This window comes from Vombatus ursinus, unplaced genomic scaffold (assembly GCF_900497805.2).
Source record: "Vombatus ursinus unplaced genomic scaffold, bare-nosed wombat genome assembly UNPS02004596.1, whole genome shotgun sequence".
Classification (NCBI taxonomy): domain Eukaryota; kingdom Metazoa; phylum Chordata; class Mammalia; order Diprotodontia; family Vombatidae; genus Vombatus; species Vombatus ursinus.
In genome coordinates this window covers 2,505,239-2,527,577 of record NW_020944374.1, presented here as the reverse complement: position 1 = coordinate 2,527,577, position 22,339 = coordinate 2,505,239, and the positions used below count along the sequence as shown (strand labels likewise).

Here is a 22,339-nt window from a genome sequence, read left to right as displayed (position 1 = left end):
TAGAGAAGGATATACCTTCTGCATAACCAGTGCTGTGGTAGGTGTAATCACCCCAGAACCATAGGCATAACCACCTATACCCATATGAAGACTTAGAATTGCTCCAGATTTTCTTTTATCTCTGGTCATGCGTGCATATTGGGCTTTTGTCTTGTTGCAGACGTGCCTGTGTGATTCGAGGCCAGGTTGTGGCTGTGGATGGGACACCTCTAGTTGGGGTAAACGTCAGCTTCTTAGGCCACAGCGATTATGGATATACTATCAGCCGACAAGATGGAAGGTAAGGCATTAGTTTTCCTCATTATTCCTAATTCTTTTGGGCCCAAATACTGCCTTTCCTCCACGAATAAGACCAGAGCTCTGAAGCAGCCATCACTAGAGGCAGTGGGCTATGATGAGCAAGGAGCTACACCTAGAAAAACCTGATTCTAGTCCTGCCTGTTGCTCTGCGCCATGGGTGCCTTCCCAAGCTCAGTGCCTGGGCAGGTCAGGTAATCCCTCTGGACCCATGTCTCAGTCTTAAAAAGGAGGTGAGGCTCCAGGCAGATACATGATTTAAGGGACTATCTAAATGTGTTACTGTTCGGCACTCTGCTGGAAAACTTCATCGTCCTAGCGTGAGCACCAAGTAGATGGAGCAAAGATCATGCTCATTCCTTACCATATTTTCCCTTCTCCATTCCCTCTCTGTCAAGGTCCCCAGCCAAATTCCTCTCTCAGCTTTAATATGATGTGTTATAAGCAAGTTAGCAATCCTATATTATTCTCCTTGTTACCTCCTGCACATCTGTCTGCATTCAGCGCAAAGGGTAGCAAAGTTTGGCCCATGGCAATAATATGGCTTTTTCTACATAGCAATTCTAAAACATTTTAAAAGTGAAAAAAAAAAGAGCACAATTGAAGGTTTTCTGATTGTTAAACGTGGCCCAAAGTATTTCTGCCAAAAATGAAAGATCACACCACCTTAAAATAGATAAAACAACTTAATCGGTTTGATTTTTTTTTTGTTTTTCCCAATCTTTGTCTCATTTTGTCTGATTTTATAGTAGCTTGTTTAGATTGACATCTTCCAGGAATGACCAGAATCACCTCGAGGCTGATCCCCAAGGGGATCCCCAAGGTCCTTGGAAGCCAGAGAAGGGAGGCCACTTGCTATAATGTTTTCAGCATGTGGAAGGATCCAAAGCCACAGACATTTTTATTGGCATTTAGATGGACACAACCCCCAATAAAACCTTGGTCTAAAACATTACAGTCAATGGTCCCATGTAGAGACATTCTCAAAGCACTTGCTCACACCCCTGAGAGCCAAATCCCCAAGGTAGGATGGCTGGGTGGTCACCCTGCAAATCTCTATCCCCCAACCAGCACTTGGAATGCTTATGTAAATGAGCCTGGCCTAATTCAGAATTGTCTAGCTCAAAAAAATTCCAAGGAAACATCATTAGCATAATCATCAACAGCATCCATTCCAGAGTGATTACGCCCCTCCTGTGTTCAGTGAGAGGTATTGGGGTAGGAAGTTTAGATAAGATATGGCCCCCTGCCTTCTTGTAGCTCATTCTAGCCTTGGGGACAAAACCCCGTTGAAGATAGTACACAACACTGCATGAGAAGTGAATTAGAGTCACAGAACAAAGCTCCATGGAGGGATCAAGAAAGTTAAAACAGAGATCCTAAGGCAAGAAAGCAAATTTCTACCACATTGTGGAGGTGTGGTGGGGTGGGACCCATGGCTGGCCTATGACTCTGGAAGGGTAAGCCCTATGGAGAAAGAAGCAAGATGCAAAAAAAATTATAGTCGAAAGGGTAGTTTTCTGTTTTGAAAATATGTTCTAGTACCTAAAATATTAGATAGGGAGCATCATAAATAGAGGGCAAGCTATGGAGTTGAGAAGACCTGGGCTTATGTCTTGCATTCAATACCAACTGTATATAACCAGTGGACAAATCACTTAACCTCTCAGTATTTCCAGGCAACTCTCTAAGACCTTAAGTTATAGATGAGTGGCTAATATACATCTGGATGGGAGTTTCCACACGCAGATTAATTCCCACACTCAATTTAGCGACGGTTAAAATATTTATATGGGCATATCCAGGAACCAGAATGGGGAAGGGTATTAGAGACAGTTTGGTTGGTGATCATCAAAGGCAGAAATTGCTATAAACCATATATACAGAAATGAAAGAGATGAGGTCAGGAGAGGGATCATTAATCCTGGCATGGTGTTGTAGGAATCAGTGGCTTCAATTATCCAGGTATCTCCTGTCAAAAGCAGAAGTAATATAAGTTCTTGATTTGCCTTAAGGATCATTTCATCCTTCAAAAGGTGGAGAAACCAAGGAGTGAAAAATTTTATTCTAGATGTGATTTAAATTCACAAGAAGGAACTGGTTGCTGAGGTGGAAATGTTGGCCACTTTGGTAGGGAAATGACTACTCCTTTTTTGAATTGCTGGTAATGAGATCTGTGGTAAGAAAGCTGAGATAGTCTGAGAGGTACCCTAGGTTTTGGGAGAACATGGGGCTCAGAGAAAGGAGGGGTAAAATTCCCATTGCCTAACATTCTACAAGGAGAACCAATCTAAGCAGGATGGGAAGTTCTCAAGAAGAAAATTGTGAAGAAACAAAGAGAAATAGTTCTGATGATGATGAAAAAGGGACACATCAGAGAAACTAATGTTGGTGTACGGGGAACTCACCAACCAATTCAGTGCTAAAAGACATGAACAGGGAAGGATTCATGGAAGATAGAAGAAAGAGAGGTCACATTGGGAGAGTTTTCTTCATACTATATAAAATAAAAGGTCCCCACATGAAGCAAATTCAGCAATAATAGGAAGATATTTGAAAGAAGCTTCCGCAAAATAATTCTCTTAGGAGAATAACTGAAGATAAACTTGCTAACCTGGTACTACGTCTCCCCTTTCCCCTCCCTAGCACCCTTCTCTTGACAGTTTGTCAGTTGTGTCTCTCTTGACAGCTATAGTTTTAGGCACAGAATTTTGGAGTTAACCCCTTGGCACAGTGTCCCTGCTCCCAGGTCAAGTTGAAGTCTCTACTACTCCTAAATATCTACCCCTGGTTCCAACCAGCCCAGAGAAGCCCCAAATCCACAACAGATTGAGGCCCCTGAATCAGACTAGCATTGAGGCTTAAGAAGACGAAAAGGGGTACTTTCAGAGGAATTTTGGAGCCTAGAGGCCAAAATTGAGGGAAAGGGAAGAACCAAAAGTATAGCATGCTTAAAATTATTTCATGTGTCTCTCATAAATGATAGGCAGCAGCAGAAGAAGAAATGACTCAATTATAAGGGCTTCTCAAAGTTTGTGTACACACACACACATACACACACATACATACATATCTGAGAGGACTTTTCCTCTAACCTCTTCTTGACCAGGATCAGCCTAGGAGCTAAAGAAAATCATTGTCAAGAGCATCAAATCCAAAAAAATGGGAAAGGTATAAGTAGAGACATTCCTTAGAGTGGTGTACCAAATCCTCACCCTCACACCTTGTAGCCTACAGCCTCAGTAGTCCAAGAGAATAGCAAAAAAAGGCATCAAGGCCTGAGAGAGGATCACTACAGCACTGAGTATCCCAAGGAGAACGAATTGGCAATAACAGGCCCATTTACAGCAAGGATATGATTGAAAAATCAGTGGACTGATTGATAGACAGAAAAACTAAGGTGGGGAAATGAATAAATTTTTTTTAAATCATTGGACCAAATACTTTACCATAAAGCAAACTGAGGCAGAACTCCCTGGAAAAGGATGTTACAATAAATTATATAGAGCCCCTTGAAATAAAAAAAAAGGCAATACGCTTCTAAGAAATTCTAAAATGATTCAGAAGAGCAATCAAAGAATTAAGTGACAATCAAAGACATGAAGATAGAAATTAGGGCTCTCAAGTAAAAATTCAGCAAATCTAACTACAGCCAAGGGAATTTGGAACAAAAAACAGGGACAAGCGGAATAGCAGTAGATTCTCTGAAAAGGAGAACAGCAGAACTAGAAATGTAAAAAATGCAGAAGCAAAAGGGAAAATAATAGAAATTTTTTTAAAGATTTGAAGAATATGAGTTCTATTTAAAAAAAAGGAATATTGAGCTTGAAGGCAACATGCAGGGAGATAATCTCAGGCTTATAGGTCCTCCTGAAAAAATCATGAAAAGGAAAACAAATATCAAACAGAAAGAAATCATACAGAAGAAAAATCCCTGCAATATTAGAAGTAAATGGCAAAATAAAGCCTGAGAAAATCCACAGAATATCAATAAAAAGAAACCTCAAGTTTAATTCATGAAGAAACATTATAGTCAAACTTGAGATCTTACAACTTCAAAACAAATTTTTCAGCCAGCAAAGGAAGAACCCTTTACATTATAAGGAGAAACAATCATAAAGATTTGGGATTACTGAGCTCCTATATCAGTTCTATTATTCTCTGCCCCAGTTAGACCACACCTAGATTATCATGTTCATTTCTGGGTATTGTATTTTAGAAAGGACATTGAGAACATCCAAAGGAGAATAGTGAGGAAAACAGAGTCCATGCCATGTAACAGTTGAAGGAATTTGAGATGTTTAGCCTAAAGAATAGATGACTTGTGTGGATAGAAAAGATAGCTGTGATTAAATGTAATCTAACTGGCCAAGATGGTCAGGACTAGGAGGAACTGGTTGGAGGAGCTACAAAAGGGCAGATTGCAGCTTGAAAAACTTTCTAATGGTTAGAACTATTCAAAAATGGAAGGGATGGCCACAGGAGGTAGGTAGTAGCTTCCTCTGTGCTAGAGGGGTATGTTCCACTTTGTGAGAAGACTGACCACTTGTTTGGGAGCGTGTTGTAGAACAAAGGTGTCAAGAATGTTGCCTAGAACGTGCAACACTCCAAGTATGGCCCAAACCAGACTGAGATGTAATTGGAAAATATTTAACAAAGCAACTACAAATACAACAAGACATAGATAATGTTAATACGTGGTTTCCTAAGTCAACATGTGCCTGCAGAGATCCTTGTGTACTGTTCAGTGACCTCTGTTTCCATTTGAGTTTGATACCAATGCTGTAGAGGATTTTTGTTCAAGTCCAGGCTTTCTGAGTGAGGTTCCTTCCAAAACTGAGATTCCATAATGCCATGAAAGACAGCAATGGGGATTTTTAGCCTACTTAAGAAAACAAACTACTTTTGTGAATTTTAGTGTAAAAATTTGTTTGTATGTAAATTCTCTTCCTAATTACAGAGGAGCCATCTAGTCATTAAAGCAGGCCCAGCCTTAGTGGTAGTTAGGCTGGATGTCTCTATGTACTCCTAAGCACTAATGTGATATTTCCTCTCAAATGTCTCTAATTGGGCCTTTCCATTGACTCAGACTGGCCTTTTCCCTTAATTAGTATAAATAATGAGGATTTCCTCTAGCTCAGTTGCTAGTGCCTATTGTATTAAACCAGCTTCTCCCTTGCCCAGTGTTTTCAGCCACATGCCAAGAATTGAGACATTGACATGGGTACAACGATCTCTTTGAATAGAGTGTACCTCCCAGGATCCTGGGCTTTCTATGGAGATCTAATAAATCCTCAGATTTTTTTTTTCCTTTTTGAAAAAAATTCAATTTAATTTTATTTTCATTTCCAGATTATTTCCTTTTCCCCACCCCCTTTCCCACCTATTGAGAGGACAAGGAATACAAAACCAATTACAACTATGAAGTCATGCAAAACAAATTTACCCGTTAGTCATGTTCCAGGAAGAAAAAAAGAAAGAGAAACTCTGTTTTTTCTTACTGGTATGCAGAAGGTCTCAGTGAAGGGAATGGTACTCAGTGAAGGAGCTAAGGGAACTCTGCTGTATTTTGAAATTGTGCCTCCAAAAAGTCCTAGGATTTCTATTTCTAGATTACACAGGGTACTAAAGGAATAATGCATTTGTCTTTTTAAAACCAGATACCAAGTCCATTCCCCTGCAGAGCTCCCTGTGGAAATTAGGTGTATACAGATGACAGATATTAGGCCCAGTCAGCCTGCTAAATCTCCCCTCTGGCTATAGCTTTCCCCTTAAGCTCCAGAAAGGGTGTGCTAAATATAAACAAGACTTTCCTATTGTCATGTTTTGGACATATGGTGACAGTGTGACAACAAACCTGAGCTTATTGGCTCCTCAGATTAAGTACATTTCAGAAGTAGGAAGGTCAGGCCTGAGGAGGAAAAAGACAAAGGAAGACCAGGATTAGTATTTAAAGAGCCTAGATTGTCATGAGGGACATATAATTGGAAGTGCATTGAAGGCTTCCCTCCCCCCCAAAAAAAATATATGTATGCATATGTGTGTGTGTGTGTGTATTCCCAATGACCTATCTCACTGCTTCAAATTCCCAGGGAATTCCATGAGTTACTTTCTTTCAATCGGACAGTAATGATTGCAGTTTAGGTCCAGTCATTCAACCAATTCTGAATCTACCAAACTGTACCCAGCCCACATGCCTCCAACTTGTCCACAATGACAGTGTAGTCTAACTGCTAGGTCCATCAAATTCATAGCTCTGAGCTCCCATTTCACTGAACCTTCTTTGGTCAATGACAAAATTTCATCATGTAGCATCCTAGGTAAAGGATCTTTACTTAAACCTGAGCACAAAAGTGTTCCATCAAGCAGCCAATAATTGTACCATCTGTGTCCCCAAACTACCACCTCCAATCCTCCAGGGACTGAAGGGTTATCTCCTTCCTGTATATACTTATTCACCTGACACTGTAATAAAGGGAATGATAAGGGAGCATTAAAGCCCTTCCCATCAAACTCTATCCCTAGAGAGCCCCAGTGTTCTGAAGGCACTGCTTCTGGTGGTATAGGAGCTATGGAGCATTGCAGAGAGCCTGGTTGCTTTATTTTTTTCCTAGTGGCAGGGTGGGGTGAGGTGGGAAGGAACCAAAAGAGCACTTACTGCTACTGGCCCTAGTTCATTATCCCTTCTTAGGAATCACACTCAGGTTCCTCCTACTCTCTTTGCCATTTCTCTTCTTTGTCTTGATCTCATGCTTCTGTAGCTTCTTTGCAAGAGTTCACACCTGTTTCTTTTAATTACTTCTTTTCAGAAGCTATCCCCAATCCCCTGTAGGCTCTGCAGAGAGCCTTTTGGGTAAGAAGCCAGAGAGAATTTGTCAAATGTTTTGCCATACTCTAAGTAAACTATATCTACAGAATTTCCCTAAATTATCAGCCTAGTAATCCTGTGAAAAAAAGAAAATAAGGTTAGGCTGGATTAACTTCAGAAAATCACATAGTACATTTAATGAGCCCAAGCATTTCCCATAAACAGGGGTGCATCATTTTCACCCTAATATCCTACTAGTACTCATAAGAACTTATGACCTAAAGAAAACCTTGACCTTCTAAGAACTTTTAACTTAGGACCACAAGTTAAGGATGTCAGAGAGAAACGCAACCAGAAAAGGTGGGTCAGTCACGTGGCAAGAGGCATCAACAACCACTGGCTAGTCTGCATATCTTGGTGCATCCATGCAATACCAAGTGATCCAGAGGGAGGTTTCTAGCTTCTAGTTAGGTAAGCCCTCTATGAAAGGGCATGTAGACAAACTGCACAAAATAAGAGGACGTGGGTGGATTATCAGTCAACATTATAAAAGAGAATATCTGCCTCAATGAAATTAAAGATCTATCAAAGTGCTTTCAAGGCTCTGGAGCCATAGAAACTTGGCTTTGACTTTGAAAGACAGACTCTATACCAGGGGTGGGGAACCTGTGGCTTCGAGGCCACATGTGGCCTTCTAGGTCCTCGGGTGCAGCCTTTTGACCAAATCCAAGTTTTACGGAAAAAATCCTTTTATTTTTAAGGGGATTTGTTCTGTGAAGTTTGGATTCAGTAAAAGGGCCACACTTGAAGATCTAGAGGGCCAAGTGTGGCCTCAAAGCCGCAGGTTCCCCATCGAGGTCTAGATTGAACAATCACTTGGTCTGAGGATTCTAACTCTTCCAGATGGCCTTTAAATGATTTTCCACATTTGGAGAATGTTGTTCTGGCCAGCTGCAGGTATACACACCTAGTTCTGAATGGGTCTGTTTTTTCATAAGGCTACTTAGCGTACAATGTAAGTTGGGCCTTTTTTATTTAGTCGACTCTCAATTATCCATGTTGAAGAAAGGGGGCTCATGGTTGTGTAGAAAATCATCAAGAAGGGAGCACTCAGAAAACATTTCTTCTTGGCTCTGATAATGGTTAGCAGGCATTTGAGGCTTCAAAAAGTATATAATTATTAGTCATTTAATTAACTGTTTTTCTTTGTTGCAAAGGAGAGGGTTCATTTCTTGGGAGAAAGGCAAGGATGCATTTCCCAAAATGACTATGGTGCAAAAACAAAAGGCATCTATAAAAGTTTTGAAAAAGCAGTGTTACCTTACTTCCCCAGAATACAGAGTACCCAGTGATGAGGCAAGGCAGCCATGAGGCCTAATGGGAAGAAATCTTTCTTGAAATTAAAATGTACCTACCAATTATCCAAAGGGTGGGGGATCCAAACATATATAAAATCAAGAAGTGAGTTCTTTGTATCAAAAAAGTGAGAGAAAAGGACTCAAGGCATTTTTCTTTTCATTAATCATGCTTGGTTGTTGTTTTGACAATTGTTTTGACGATTTTTTTTTATATTTTCCTTTTTTAGCTTTGATCTTGTGGCCATTGGAGGGATTTCAGTCACATTGGTCTTTGACCGATCACCATTCTTGTCTGAGAAAAGGACCCTCTGGTTGCCTTGGAACCAATTTATAGTAGTGGAGAAAGTGACCATGCAGAGAGCTACTGCACCTTCTCCATCCTGTGACATCTCTGGCTTGATGAGCCCAAACCCAATTGTGCTCCCTTCTCCCCTCACATCATTTGGAGGGTCCTGTCCTGAGAGGGGGACTGTTGTTCCAGAGCTCCAGGTAGGCAAATTGACTTATGAGTTATGAAAATCACACCATATTGACAGTGGAGATAAGGGGGAGAAAAGCTGTGACTTTTGCCTGTGCACCACTCATACAGAGTGCTATCTTTCCTAAATGAAAATAATGTTTTAGCCAGGGCCCCAAGTAATTAATGGTGTGCATTCAGAAGACAGAGAGTAAGGGCTCAGTTTTCAAGCCTCTGTCAATGGAGTAGAGAAAAGCTAATTGACTCACATGGGAATCATTAACCTGATCAACGCCATTATCTCACTCTCTATTACAGATATAGATCTGTAATAATCTGTAATAATATAGTCTGGTTAGCTCAGAGAATGAGATAAATATAGGTCTATAATAATATAGTTGGGGCAGCTAGGTGGCACACTGGCTAGAACATTGGGCCTGGAGTCAGGAAGACTCATCTTCCTGAGTTCAAACCTGGTCTCAGATACTTCCTAGCTGTGTGACCCAGGGCAAGACACTTAACCCTCTTTGCCTCAGTTCCTCATCTGTAAAATGAGCTGGAGAAGGAAATGGCAAACCACTCCATTTGCCAAGAAAAACCTTTAAATGGAGTCATGAAGAGTCAGATGTGACAGAAATGACTGAATCACAACAACAATATAGTCTATAAGCATGGCCAATTTGTGACCCTGAAATCAAAGTCCCTCCATAAATCCAATTCAGAGCCTGGTTCTCCACTCTTTTTTTGTAGTACTCAGAAGATAATGGCACGTCAGCTAACCTAGCAATCAGTGATCAGTTGTTTTCAGACTCTTGTTGATTTTAAAGTCTGCTTGACTTTTGAGTCTTTCTACTTACCTGTTATTGAATCTCCTCGAGAGTTTAGAAAAAGCAGTTCTCAAATTGCCAGACTAATTCCTCCTCAAAATAAGACAAAATTGACCCAGTTCTTGCCCTCAAGGATCTTAGGTTGTGTTGAAACTTCAGTCAACCGACAAACATTTATTAAACACCACCTATGTGCCAGGCACAGTTCCAAGTGCTGGGAACACAAAAAGAAGCAGAAGACTGCTCTCAAGGAGCTTACAATCTAATGGGGGAAACCACATGCAAACAAATATATTCAAAGCAAGATATACGCAGGACAAATAGAATCTAATTAACAAAGGGAAGGCAAAAGAATTAAAAGGGGCTGGGACAGGCTTCCAATAATAGATAGGATTTTAACTGGGACTTAAATGAAGCCAGGCAGGTCAGTAGGCTGAGCAGAGTACAGAGAACATTCCAGGCATGAGGGATAGCCAGAGAAAATGCTTTACTTTGTTGGATAGAGAATCCCTTCTGTTGATTGGAGAAGACTAGGCATAATAGGCTTTCCATCCAGATTAACATCTCTCCCTACTGGTTAGTAGTGTCCAGGGGTTGTAAACTAGACTAGAGCATTGCTGAGTGGAATCAGCCTATGCATCTCTGTCCATGGTTTTCCGGTTGCTTTCTCCTAGGAAACCAGGAAGGAAAGAGCAAGATAGCATTTGATAAATGCATTGACTTAGAGTTTCAATTTCTTCACAGATGTTATCAAGAAGTTTGGATCTTATTTTAATAGAAGACTTGTTCAGTGGACCCTAGGATAGCACATTGCTGTAGGAAAATGCCATGTTCTTGCTCATCACTATCCTACTGCTACCATCTGAGAAGGATCAAATAGCTATTTAATGAGCAGGAAAGACAGATGGGTAGTCAGCAGGCCCGAGAAGGGAATACCAGCCCTAGGGAACAGCAGAATGACCAGGAATTCCCTGGCAAGAGGAGGCATCATATGTTGGACCTCCAAGCCCTGGCAAACATATATTGCTTCTCTAACAATGGGCGGGGTGGGTGGGGGGGGGGGGGGTGCTTTGAAGTGGAAGGAATAGAGGAACAAGTTGTCCAAGCAATATACGTGAAAAAGAGGACTGAAATAAACACACTGGCCATCCTTGCCCTCAATCAGATCATTTATCATCAGGGACTAGTTCTCTGACATTTTTGAAAGATGGACATCAGGGTTCCCGGGATTTGACCTTAGTACCCAGTTTCCATCACGTGCTTCCCTCTTTTCTTCCTCAATTGATAAAGAAGGCCTAGCCTCAAGGACTCAGGTGGCATTCTAACACAGTATCCAAGAGTTAAGGCCCAGTTTGCAAAGGCATTATTTGTTCCCCACAGGTGCCCTCTTACAGCAACTCTTTCCCAGAATTTGGTACTTCGAAGCGCAGTGAAATGTGAGCATACAATTTTATGAAAAAATTGGCCTTCAAGGCCATTCCAAAGTTCAAGGAAGACAAGCTTCCTAGTAGCCATGAAGATGAATTGTAGGGTAACTTTAATCCTTGTTAGAGGATATCACTGGATGGGCTTGCTTCCCAGATCTTTATTCTTGGAGAGCTCAGCCTGAATAAGGATTACAGAAAAGGAGTTGCAGTCTATGTCTCAGAGCCCAACAAGAGTGTGTGTGTGTGTGTGTGTGTGTGTGTGTGTAAGAGAGAGATTTCTTAATGAGGCCCAGAGCATAGAATTTCTCCACATCTAGCATGTAAGCTAGTCCACAAAGCAGTTGTGGGGAAGACACTGGAAAAACAGGCATTGTTCTTGCCCACAGACTTCCTGCATTGGAGGCCAGAGAAGATGCTTCTCATTTCCAGATCTGATCCCAAGTCAGGAGATAAACTCAAAATACCATGTCTCACCAGGATTCTCAATCAGTTAATCAGCGAGCATGGATTAAGCACCAACTGTCTGCCAAGCATTTTGTTAGTTGCTGGGTATAAAAAATATAAAAGTCAAACAGTGCACCCCAAGGTTGCATTCTTCTGCAATGCATGCCCGTAGAACAGATGTGCAATTATCATCACTTTCTTTGCTGCCTACCTAACAGAAACCTGCCTACTGCTTCTCTGTCAGGTTGTACAGGAGGAGATCCCCATCCCGTCCAGCTTTGTGAAGCTGAGTTACCTGAGCAGCCGAACCCCAGGCTACAAAACCCTGCTCCGGATTCTTCTGACCCACTCAGCTATCCCCATGGGGATGATAAGGGTGCACCTCACTGTGGCCGTGGAAGGTCGTCTAATGCAGAAATGGTTTCCTGCTGCAATCAATCTTGTCTACACATTTGCCTGGAACAAAACCGACATCTATGGGCAGAAGGTTTCAGGTCTGACAGAGGCAATAGGTATGTAATTGACGTTGTTCAGTTGTCCTGATGAATTAATTTGTATTTATACTGACCGTGAATCAGAGTTACTTAAAGGTTTGGTGGCAATTGGGGTTTGAACATTCCTCAGGTTAAATTCAAGTTCCTTTTTAATTCAATCAATCAATAAACATTGATTAAGTGCCAACTGTGTGCCAGGCACTGTGCTACGAAAGAGGCATACCAAAAAAAAAGAGACAAAAGACAGTCTCTGCCCTCATGGAGCTCACCATCTAATGGGAGAGACAACCTGTAAACAAATATATACAAAGAAGCTATGTACCAGATAAATGGGAAATAATTAACAGAGAAAAGGCACTAGAATTAAGATTAATTCCTGTAGAAGGTAGAATTTTTAGTTGAGACTTCAAAGTAGCCAGGGAGGTCAGTAGGTGGAGCAGAGGAGGGAAAGCATTCCAGAAGTGGAGGACAGCCAGAGGAAATGCCCAGAGCATTTGGAATGTCTTGTTCATGGGACAACAAGGAGGTCAGTGTCACATGATTAAAGAGTACGTGTGGAGGAGTAAAGTGTAATAAGAGTGGTAAGGTAGGAGGGAGCCAGTTTATGAAGGGCTCTGAATGCCAAACAGAGCACTTTATATTTGATCCTGGAGGCAATAGAGAGCCACTGGCATTTATTAAGGGGGCGGAGGTGACGTGGTCAGACTTGCGCTTTAGGGAAATCACTTTGGTGCCTGAATGGAGGATGGCCTGGAGTACAGAGACACTTGCAGCAGGCAGACTCATCAGCAGCTATTGCAGTGGTCCACGCATGAGGTGATAAGTTAGGCCTTGTGCCAGAGTGGTGGCAGTGCCAGAGGAGAGAAGGGGGCATTTTCAAGAGATGTTGCAAAGGCAAGATTGACAGGCCTCGGCAACAGGTTTTCTTCAGGCTTTTTGCTCCCAAGCAATTCTTTCCCCTTGTCATGTTGGTTACAGGTCAGTGATGCTGCATGACATCCAACTTCTAGCTGTCTCTAAAGCTAAATGTCACCTTCTAACCTTGACCTTTGGCTTGTCATTCCTTTGGTCAGTTTTTTGGACCTGACATTTAATCTGTCTTTTCTACTTAGCAACTACAACATTCTGACTGAGGAACAGCTCTGCTCCACATTTTTGTTGAAAATGGTTAGGATCCTTTAACTTGTAACTTAGGAGGCTTCATGAGAAATTAATTGTTACCCTCTGGTGTTCTTTTGCTTCTCAGCAAACTCAGTACTGTAGGTCTTAGAAATTCTAAAGTTGGAAGGAACTTTGATCAATCAGTCAGTCAATAAGTATTTATTAAGTGTATACTATATGCCAGGTATTAAACAATAGAGATACAAAGAAAGGCAATAACATTCCCTGCCCTCACAGAGCTTACACTGTAATGGAGGAGACAATGTGTATATAAACAGGACCATGCCAGATAAATACAAAGAAGGCGACCTTAGAGGAGGCCTTGGCTACAGGAGGCTATAGAAACTCACGATTGGGCCAGTTTCTGAAGCAAACCAAAGGAGGGTGGAGACGGCAGTCCAGGCATGGGAGATAGCCAGTACAAAGACACAGGAAGGGGAGGTGCAGTGTCATGTGGGAGGAACAGCAAGAAAGCCAGTGTCCCTGGCTTGTGAAGTGCCTGAAGTGCACGGGGTAAGAAAATTGGAAAAGTAGGAAGGGACCAGGTTGTGAAGGCTTTTAAATGCCAAACTGAAGAGTTTATATTTGGTCCTAGAGGTAAGAGGAGTTAAAATTCCTATAGGAGTTTATTGAAGGGGGTGGGGGGTGGGGGGTGGAATGGTCAGATCTGCACTTTAGGAAAATTGCTTTGGCAACTGAGTAGAGGATGGATTGGAGAGGGGAGGGACTGGAGGCAGGCATACCAATTAGGAGACTCCTACAATGATAGGCCAGGTGAGAAACAGCATTTTAAGATCGGCGGGGTCTTTTTCCCTAATAAGAAGCCTGGGAGGCAGGTAGTGGGTGTCTGGTTTTCTCCATTTCACAGATGAGGAAACCGAGGCTCTGAGAAGTTAAGTAACTTGCCTGTGGTCACACAGCTAGTTATTGTCTAACTTGAATCCCAGCTAAGTCCAATGCTCTTAACAGTACAACCTGCTTCTCAAAGTGACTAAGCCATCAGTCAGTCAATAAGCATTTATTAAGTGTTTACTATGTATGTACCAGGTACTATGCTAAGCACTTGGGATACAAAAAGAGGTAAAAAACAGTCTCTGCCCTCGAAAAGCTTATAGTCTAATGGGGAAGACAGCAAACAAACAAATATATACAAAGCAAGCTATAGACAGGATAAATAGGAAATGATTGAGAAAGGGAAGGCACTGGAAGAGGGGTTGAGGAAGGCTTCCTGAAGGTAAGATTTAGTTGTGACTTCAAGGAAGCCAGGAAGATCAGTAAGTGAAACTGAGGAAGGAGAACATTCCAAGCAGGGAGGATGGCCAGAGAAAATGCCCAGAACCAAGAGATGGAGTGTCTTGTTTGTGGGACAGCCGCTGGATCAAAGAGTATATGCATATCAAGAAGTAAAATGTAAGATGATTGGAAAAATCGGATGGGACAGGTTATGAACGACTTTGAATGTCAAGCTGAGCATTTTGTATTTGCTCCTGGAAGCAACTGAGTAGCCAGTGGAGTTTATTGAGTAGGGGGTGACATGCTCGAGCTCACACTTTAGGAAAATCACTTTAGTGGCTAAATGGAGGATGGATTGCAATGAGGAGAAACTTGAGGTGAGGAAAGGCATGAAAGACTGAAGGTGGTTGTGGAGTGCAATCAGGAAGAGGTGTGACTTTGGAAAGAGTCACTTAATGTAACTCTAAATTCGGGCCTTAGTTTCCTCATTTATGATATGAAGGGTGTTGGACTAGATGACGTCTGAGGTCTCTTCCAGCTCCAGAGCCAAGATGCTATGGTTCCCTGGAGATTCTATGGTTCCCTGGAGATCTTCTGAAAGATTCCATTGAGATCCTATTTTTCCCTGGAGATTCCTTGGAGATCTTATGATTTCCTGTTGATTCCCTGGAGATCCTATAATTCCCTGAGGATCCTTTGAGAGAGTCCCTTGAGATCTTATGATTCCCTGGAGATCCCTTGAAGATTCTCTGAAAAGCCTGTGATTCTCTAGAGGCTCCCTGTACGGAGCCAACAGATGGAGTGTCTTGTTCATATAACTGCAGAAAGGCTAGTGTCTGTCACTGAATTGAAGAGTTCATGGTGAGACTGAGGTGTGTCACTGTCAGCTATTATTATAATACAGGTTGTACGAGGTAATCTCTAAGGTCCCTTCCATCAGTGGAAAGTTGGAGGCCTCTGGAGTTAGAGCACATGGGTTCAAATCCCATTTCAGTAGTGTGGCCACTTCCCCTCTGTGTGCCTTGGTTTCTGCCTCTGTAAAATGAGGGGTTGGCCTAACATGGCCTTTGAGGACCCTTCCAGTTCTGGGTCTAGGATCCTAGTTGTGACCCTGGACAAGTCCCTTCCCTTTTCTGGGCCTCAATTGCCTCCCTTGTAAAATGAGAGGTTAGATTAGGTGGCCTCTCAGGTCCCTTCCACCTCTAGACCTAAGATCCTGTGATCATAGGAATTGGACCTAGAAGCACTGTTGATTGGTTGCTTTTTGTCCTTCATTTTTGAAGAGGACCAAAATGGCATCCCTGTGTCAGAGTCAAGGTACAGTATGTCTGACGGTGGCTCATCAGACCAATATGAGCTCAGAAAGCTCTACCAAAAGGTTGGGCACAAATAGTCCAGGTGAACATTTGGAGTGGATTCTCTAAATTTGCCCATCTCACGTTTCTTTTGAGCTACTTCTTCAATTCTGCTTTGCTGGTAGAGCACAGCACCTTCTCTGATGTGAGCACGCTATGCTGAGCAGTCCTGTGCCAGCGTCTCCCATGTCTCACAATCAATTCCAAAGTTCCTCAGAAAGACCTTGAGAATGTCCTTGTATCATTTCTTCTGACCTCCATGCGAGTGCTTGCCTTGGGTTCTCTGTAAAATAGTCTTTTAGGCAAACATGTACATTTGGCATTCAAACAACATGGCCAGCCCATTGGAATTGCACTCTCTGCAGTAGAGTTTGAATGCTTGGCAGTTTAGCTCAAGAAAGGACCCCACTGTCCAGTACCTCATCTTGCTAGGTGATCTTCAGAATCTTCCTAAGACATTTCAAATGGAAGTGATTTAGTTTCCTAGCGTGGCACTGGTAGAGTGTCCAGGTTTCACAGGCATGCAACAATGAGGTCTGCACAATGGTTCTGTAGACCTTTATCTTGGTAGGCAGTCTAATACTTCTCCTCTCCCACACTTTTCTTCAGAGCCTCCCAAACACTGAGCTAGCTCTGGCAATGCATACATCAACCTCCTCATCTACATGGACATCCCTGGAAAGTATACTGCCAGGGTCAGTGAACTTATCCACAGCATTCAAAATCTCTCCATTTGCTGTAACCAGTGGTTCCACATATAGATGGTGTGTTGAGAAGAGGACCTCTGTTTTCTTGGTGTTAATTGTAAATGCAAAATAAGCTTAGGTGGCAGAGAATCACTCCCATATTCTGTTGCATCTCAGCCTCAGAGGCTACAGTGAGTACGCAGTCATCTGTGAACAAAAAGTCACACACAAACTCTCTCCCCGCTTTAGTCTTGGCTTATAGCCTTTTCAAATTAAATAGTTCACTATCAGTGCAGTAGGTGATCTTGATGCGGTGTTCATCCTCCCTGAAGGCATCCAGCAACATTGCTGAAAACATCATGCTAAAAAGCATAGGAGCAAGCACACAGCTTTGTTTCATTCCATTGGTGACTGGGAAAGCACAAGAGCATCATCCATTATCCAGAACCCGGGCAAGCATGCCATTGGGGAACTGGCATATGATACTGATGAACTTCTCCAGGCAACAAAATTTTGCCATAATCTTCCACAAGCCCTCTTGACTGACAATATCAGAGGCCTTGATCAGATCTACAAACGTTGTGTACAGACCTCTGTTCTGCTCCTTACATTTCTCCTGGAGTTGTCAAGCAGCAAGCACCTTATCGACCATTCCTCAGCCCTTTCTGAAGCCACAGTGGCTCTCAGGTAGATGACCATCTTCCAGCTGAAGTATCAGCCTATTAAGGAAGACTGTAGCAAGAATCTTGCCAACAACGACTAAGAGAGAGGACCGCCCCCCCGCCGTGATCATCACAGGACAATCTATTTCCTTTTCCATTATAGACATAAACAATAGAGGCATCCTTGAACTCCTGGGGTATAACCTCTTCTTGCCATATAACCTGGAAGACTTCCGTCAGCTTTTATATTAGCAGTGGACCCCCTGCATTGTAGATTTCTTCTGGAATGGAATCAGCACCAGGTGTTTTGTCACACGAGAGGAGCCTAATGGTATTTAAAACTTCTTCTTCAATTGGAAGTTCAGCTACAGAGAGACTGACATCAACTTGACATTTGAGGTCTCTTCCAGATTTAGACCCAGGGTCCTACGATCATAGGAATTGGAACTAGAAGCACTGTACAGGCTATTGGAATGCAAACTACAAGTATCACTATGATAAATTATACTCTTAAAATGGAGATATTTGGAATCAATGATTCTAATGGCTGATTGGTCAGTAGTAAGATCAATATGAGAAAGACCTCCATCAATCAAGAAAAGAAATAAAATCCTCTCAAAGGTCACAAGACAAAGCCCAAGGTCATTGCTTTGCATCTTGAGTGCTATAGGGTTTTGGAACAGGAAAGGCCTGACGGTCTCATTTTTCAGGTAATAAACCTGAGGTTTGGTTGTTAATCCCTCAAGGTTACCTACCTAACTCTTCTGACTCCTCATCCAGTGCTCTTGGTCCTCCACTACCATGAAGCCTGTGTGATGCTCAGACATGGCTCCCTACCTCAGAATTGCATGTAAGTAAGCACTTAGAGAGCAGAATTTGCCCAATCTTATCTTCCCTGGCTTTAATTAAGGTATAATATTGGGAAATAATTTGATTTCATTTAGTTTCTTTCTTTGCTGCTTGCAAAACAATGTAAAGAAGGTTTAATTGTGCAGTTAGGCCTGATGTTGAAATTCTCATGAAGCCTTACTGAGTTTGACAAACTGGCTTGCTCAGGGGCTCTGATCTGCATCCATTATGCGAATTTTGTCAAAATAATTCCCTGTGTCCGGGTGCATTATCAATATGTAATAATACATTCCGCACAGACTTCATTTTAATTAAATTAAATTGCAGCCGTTCAGAGTCTTAGAAGTTCAGGAAATCAGCCATCCACTTTTAGTGCCGCTGCTCTAAACAATTCTATTATTCTTCAAGGTTATTGGCAACAACAGTTGCAGAATTCTTCAGTACAGTTCTTTGGCAAGAAGGAGCGCTGGCTGTTTCAGTGACAACCCCCTTCCTAAGGGTTCGCTGCACACAGAAGCCTACTGCAACTGCATGAGAGAGAATGGGGCTAACCTTCATAGGAAAAAGCAAAGCTCCAGTTACTTTATGCACACAAAATATTCCTGAGGAAGATGCCTTACTGGTGATAAATTTCCCTTCAGTCAAATGTACATCTTACCAGAAAAATAGCATCTGCCAATATTTTTTGTAACATGACCTACTTAAAACCATCAGCAGCTAAGAGCCCCAATATTTTGCTTTCAAAGGGGTGAATCTACCATTCCTCGCCATCATTTAAAAATCACCAACCAAATCTCTGCAATAGTCAAATCCAGTGCACCAGTGATGCACATGATGGACAGTCAGTGATTGACCCAGCACTCAAAATGTGAAGAAGCACTGACAATCCTGGGCCATGACTACCCTTCCCACATGAGCCCCACAGTCATCCCAGCTCCCCTTCAGGTAGCTGTTGCTTGATTTCAGGTATTGCATACCATTGGGTATGTGCCTCTCACAACAGCCCCGCCACCCTTTCTCTTCCCTTCAAACTATGGGCTCTGAGGTCTCTGTTGAAATGGGCTATTATTTCCATAGCTTTTCTGAGCTGTGGCTGCTATCCTTACTTGCTCAGTTAAATTCATCTGATATTTCTTGAACCCCAATGAGTCCCTAAAATGGCTTCCCACTTGTCCTCCTCTTTGGTACAGCTCTCCTGACTACTAGCCAATCTAGCCCTGCTTGCCTTGCAAGGACTCCCTTATCATTGTACTTCTGAAATCCTTCCCATATATCCCTTTGTTTTCTAAGGGAGTTCAGTCTGCTTCTTCCCCCCACCCCTACTGCCAATCCTGTACCCCAGGTTAGAAGTATTTCTTGAATTGCAGAGGAAAATGTTCCCTTATTCCCACATTAGGGAAGTCATTGGGGCACAAAGACCAAGTCATAGAGCAGGATATCAGTTTCCATCTCAGAATGGAAGAGTTCTCCTGCCAAGAGAAGAGGCAAAAACTCCCAGGTAAAGAAAGAAACTGAGGAACACGAATGCTGGGTAATAGATCTTCTGAGGACTGGAGAGAGTCTATCAGATCAGTAGAAGGCAGGAAGGAGGTCGAGATTGTGGCCAGTTGCTGCATTGTCCTCCTGAGCCCCTACAAACCACACAAACTGCAAGGGAAATGTGGGAAGCTTTAGTTGCCCATCCATAAGGGTGCAGCCTTTAAGTCAAAACCTCCCTACTGATAAACCTTTCTCACCGTATTTTTATTCTTTCTGATATCCACAATCGATTCCTTCTTAATCTATATAAAGAAGGAGTAAAAATTGGTCATTCTTTTTAGAGGTTCCTCTTGGAAGGAGAAAGGTATATCTATATTTATTAAACTCTCATGTCAAAAACAATAAAGAGGTCTGCCAATTGTGTTTTTGGGATATGCATCCAGGATGGGACAAAGAACATCCCCAAGACTTGTCAAACCGGAATGATTAGTGTCTTTTGACTCTTTACACAACACCCTTTCTCCTTCCTCAATGGAATTACTTCTCTTGGTTAACTTTCAGAATTTATTTTTGAGAGCATCCCTGCTGCTTCCTCTTCAAAGCATCCAGCTCCCTCAGCTTTTGGAAGAGCCTCAAATTTGTGTCTTAGCTCCCAGTATTAAGTGGCCCTTTTTCTTTCAATGTTTCTTTCTCTTCTGTAGACACTCTTCCATCTTCCAACCTCATGACATTGGTCGATGTTTCCCTCTGTCTCTTTGAATCCCCTGTCTTCCTTGCTTTCAGAGTATTTAAGGAACATTTCATTCTTCCTAATCATCTGGAGAGTGGAGAGGTAGTCTTCAAAGCCCTTCTCTTCTAGGATGGAGACCAGCCTGTACTTTGAACAGAGGCATCAGGCATTTGGCTGTGGCAGAAAGACTAATTTCAGATACTCTCTGCGGACCACTGCCAAGTTCTCCATTCCCTCCACCCCTAGCTTTCCCTACTTGTTTGAAGTGAGATGCTAAATCCTTTGTCTTTCTTGCTAGTAGCTTTTCTGGAGAAAAGCTGTGGCCACTTGCTAGTGGGAGCCTTCAAACTCCAGATCTGTAGTTCTCTTCACTCTGTTAACCAAAAGTGGTCCAAGAGCCACTGTGAACAGATTCCATGCTACCCTGATGACCAATGGCTGCCTTCATGCCTCTCACCCCAGAGTCCCCAACCACCTCCATTTGTTTCTTCTTCTTTTGACCTTTACTGGATGACCTCTGCCCCAACAGCACCTGGGGATCCATGATATCTTTCATTGGAAGGCAAGCAGCCACTTCTTTGTCATTAGGGAAAGCCTCATAATCTATTTCAGTGGTCATGTTTTTTCTCTTTCTCCTATAGATCCCATTTTTTCATCCTGCAGTCTCCTAAGAAGTCAATATTTCCTTTTGATTCTTCAGATCCTTTTTTTTTTATCATTTTCATATTGAAGCCTTTCTATCATTGTTGTTGTTATTTTAGGGAATGCTTTTTTCTCCTTGATAATCTTGAAAGAGAAAAAAGTTCCTTGAACCCCTTTGCTTCCTATTCTAGGAGAGATACCAGCCTGAACTTTGAGCATTGGTTACAGTTCATTGGTTATAGCAAAAAAACAAACAAACATCACACACCCCCGTAACTTCTCACTACAAAATTCCTCCTAGTCTCTCTGCTTGTTGAAGTGAGATCCTGAGTCCTTCCTTAGTGTCCTAGTAGTTCCATTGGAGAACTGATCTGAGAAACCTGAAGTGCCTTGTGGAGGCTCGACAAGAAAGGTCATTGCCAATTATGGCAATCTGGGAAGTGTTTTACAAAAGGGGTCTTTAAAGAATGCGTAGGTATTTCATAGGGGGATGGGAGTGACGATTCCATTCACAGGCAGCACTGTGAGCAAAAGAGGGGCCATAGAAGATCATAGAGCATGTCCCAGGGATTGTGAGTAGTCCAGTTTGGACATAGCAGGAAGCACTGTGAGCCTCCATTCCCATTCTTGCCCCCCACAGCCAGGTCCTTGGTATGCTGGGGTTCAAACAAGATGCATAATCAGTCCTCCATAAAAATTCTGATGGCCACTCAGCCCATTTCCTTTCTGCCTTGGTTTTAGGCCCCGGGCTGAGCTGAACAGAGAGCCATTGGGGGCACACTCAGCAAAATAACCATGATTTTCTTTTCATCAAATACTGCAAAGCAAGGATGTTTAGTTTACTATGGCCTGATTCATGGAGAAAGAGACTCTAAGCTTGCTACTCATTGGCTTTACTCTGGAAGAGCTACTCACCTCCCTCCCTGAGTGAGCCCCTGCCTCCTCAGAAGCTGCCTTTGAGCTCCAAGATGATGTTGGTGTTGGCTGCTGTCTGTCCTCTGTCAGAAAAAAAACCTGCCTTTTCCTCTGAGCCACATCCCAAAACATCCCTTCAAGTTGACTGGAATTTTGGACAACTTTCAGTATAAACTATAATGATATTAGCTCACAAGGGCTTCCTCGAGAGAAAATAAATCTAATAAAAATTAGAGAGCCTTTATTAAGTGGCTGCCTCATTGCTATTTGCTGTGGCTAGGGGAAAAAGTAATCCAATTGTGAGCTTTGCAGTTAATGCACTTTTTCGTTTTGGACTAGAGAGCAATTCTGAGAGAGGAGATGAGGAATGGAGAAGCCTCTGTCTCCTCACTAGTGACCCTCAGATGGCTTTACTCCATGTACCTCATATGAGATGATTCCTTCTGCCATGGAATTGAGAGCCGCTTTAGCTGTTACTGAGGAAAAAAGAAGGCTCCATCACAGCACCCAAGGTT

At 42.4% G+C, this 22,339-nt stretch overlaps 1 protein-coding gene across 1 annotated transcript in view; it reads left to right on the top strand.

Moving 5' to 3' along the window:
- Nucleotides 1-22,339, top strand: part of TENM1 (teneurin transmembrane protein 1) — a 540,368-nt gene that overhangs the window by 414,818 nt on the left and 103,211 nt on the right. The window contains exons 14-16 of the mRNA XM_027838584.1: nt 161-280; nt 8,691-8,952; nt 11,863-12,130. Coding sequence (XP_027694385.1) covers nt 161-280; nt 8,691-8,952; nt 11,863-12,130 — 650 coding nt within the window. The remainder of the gene's footprint in view (nt 1-160; nt 281-8,690; nt 8,953-11,862; nt 12,131-22,339) is intronic.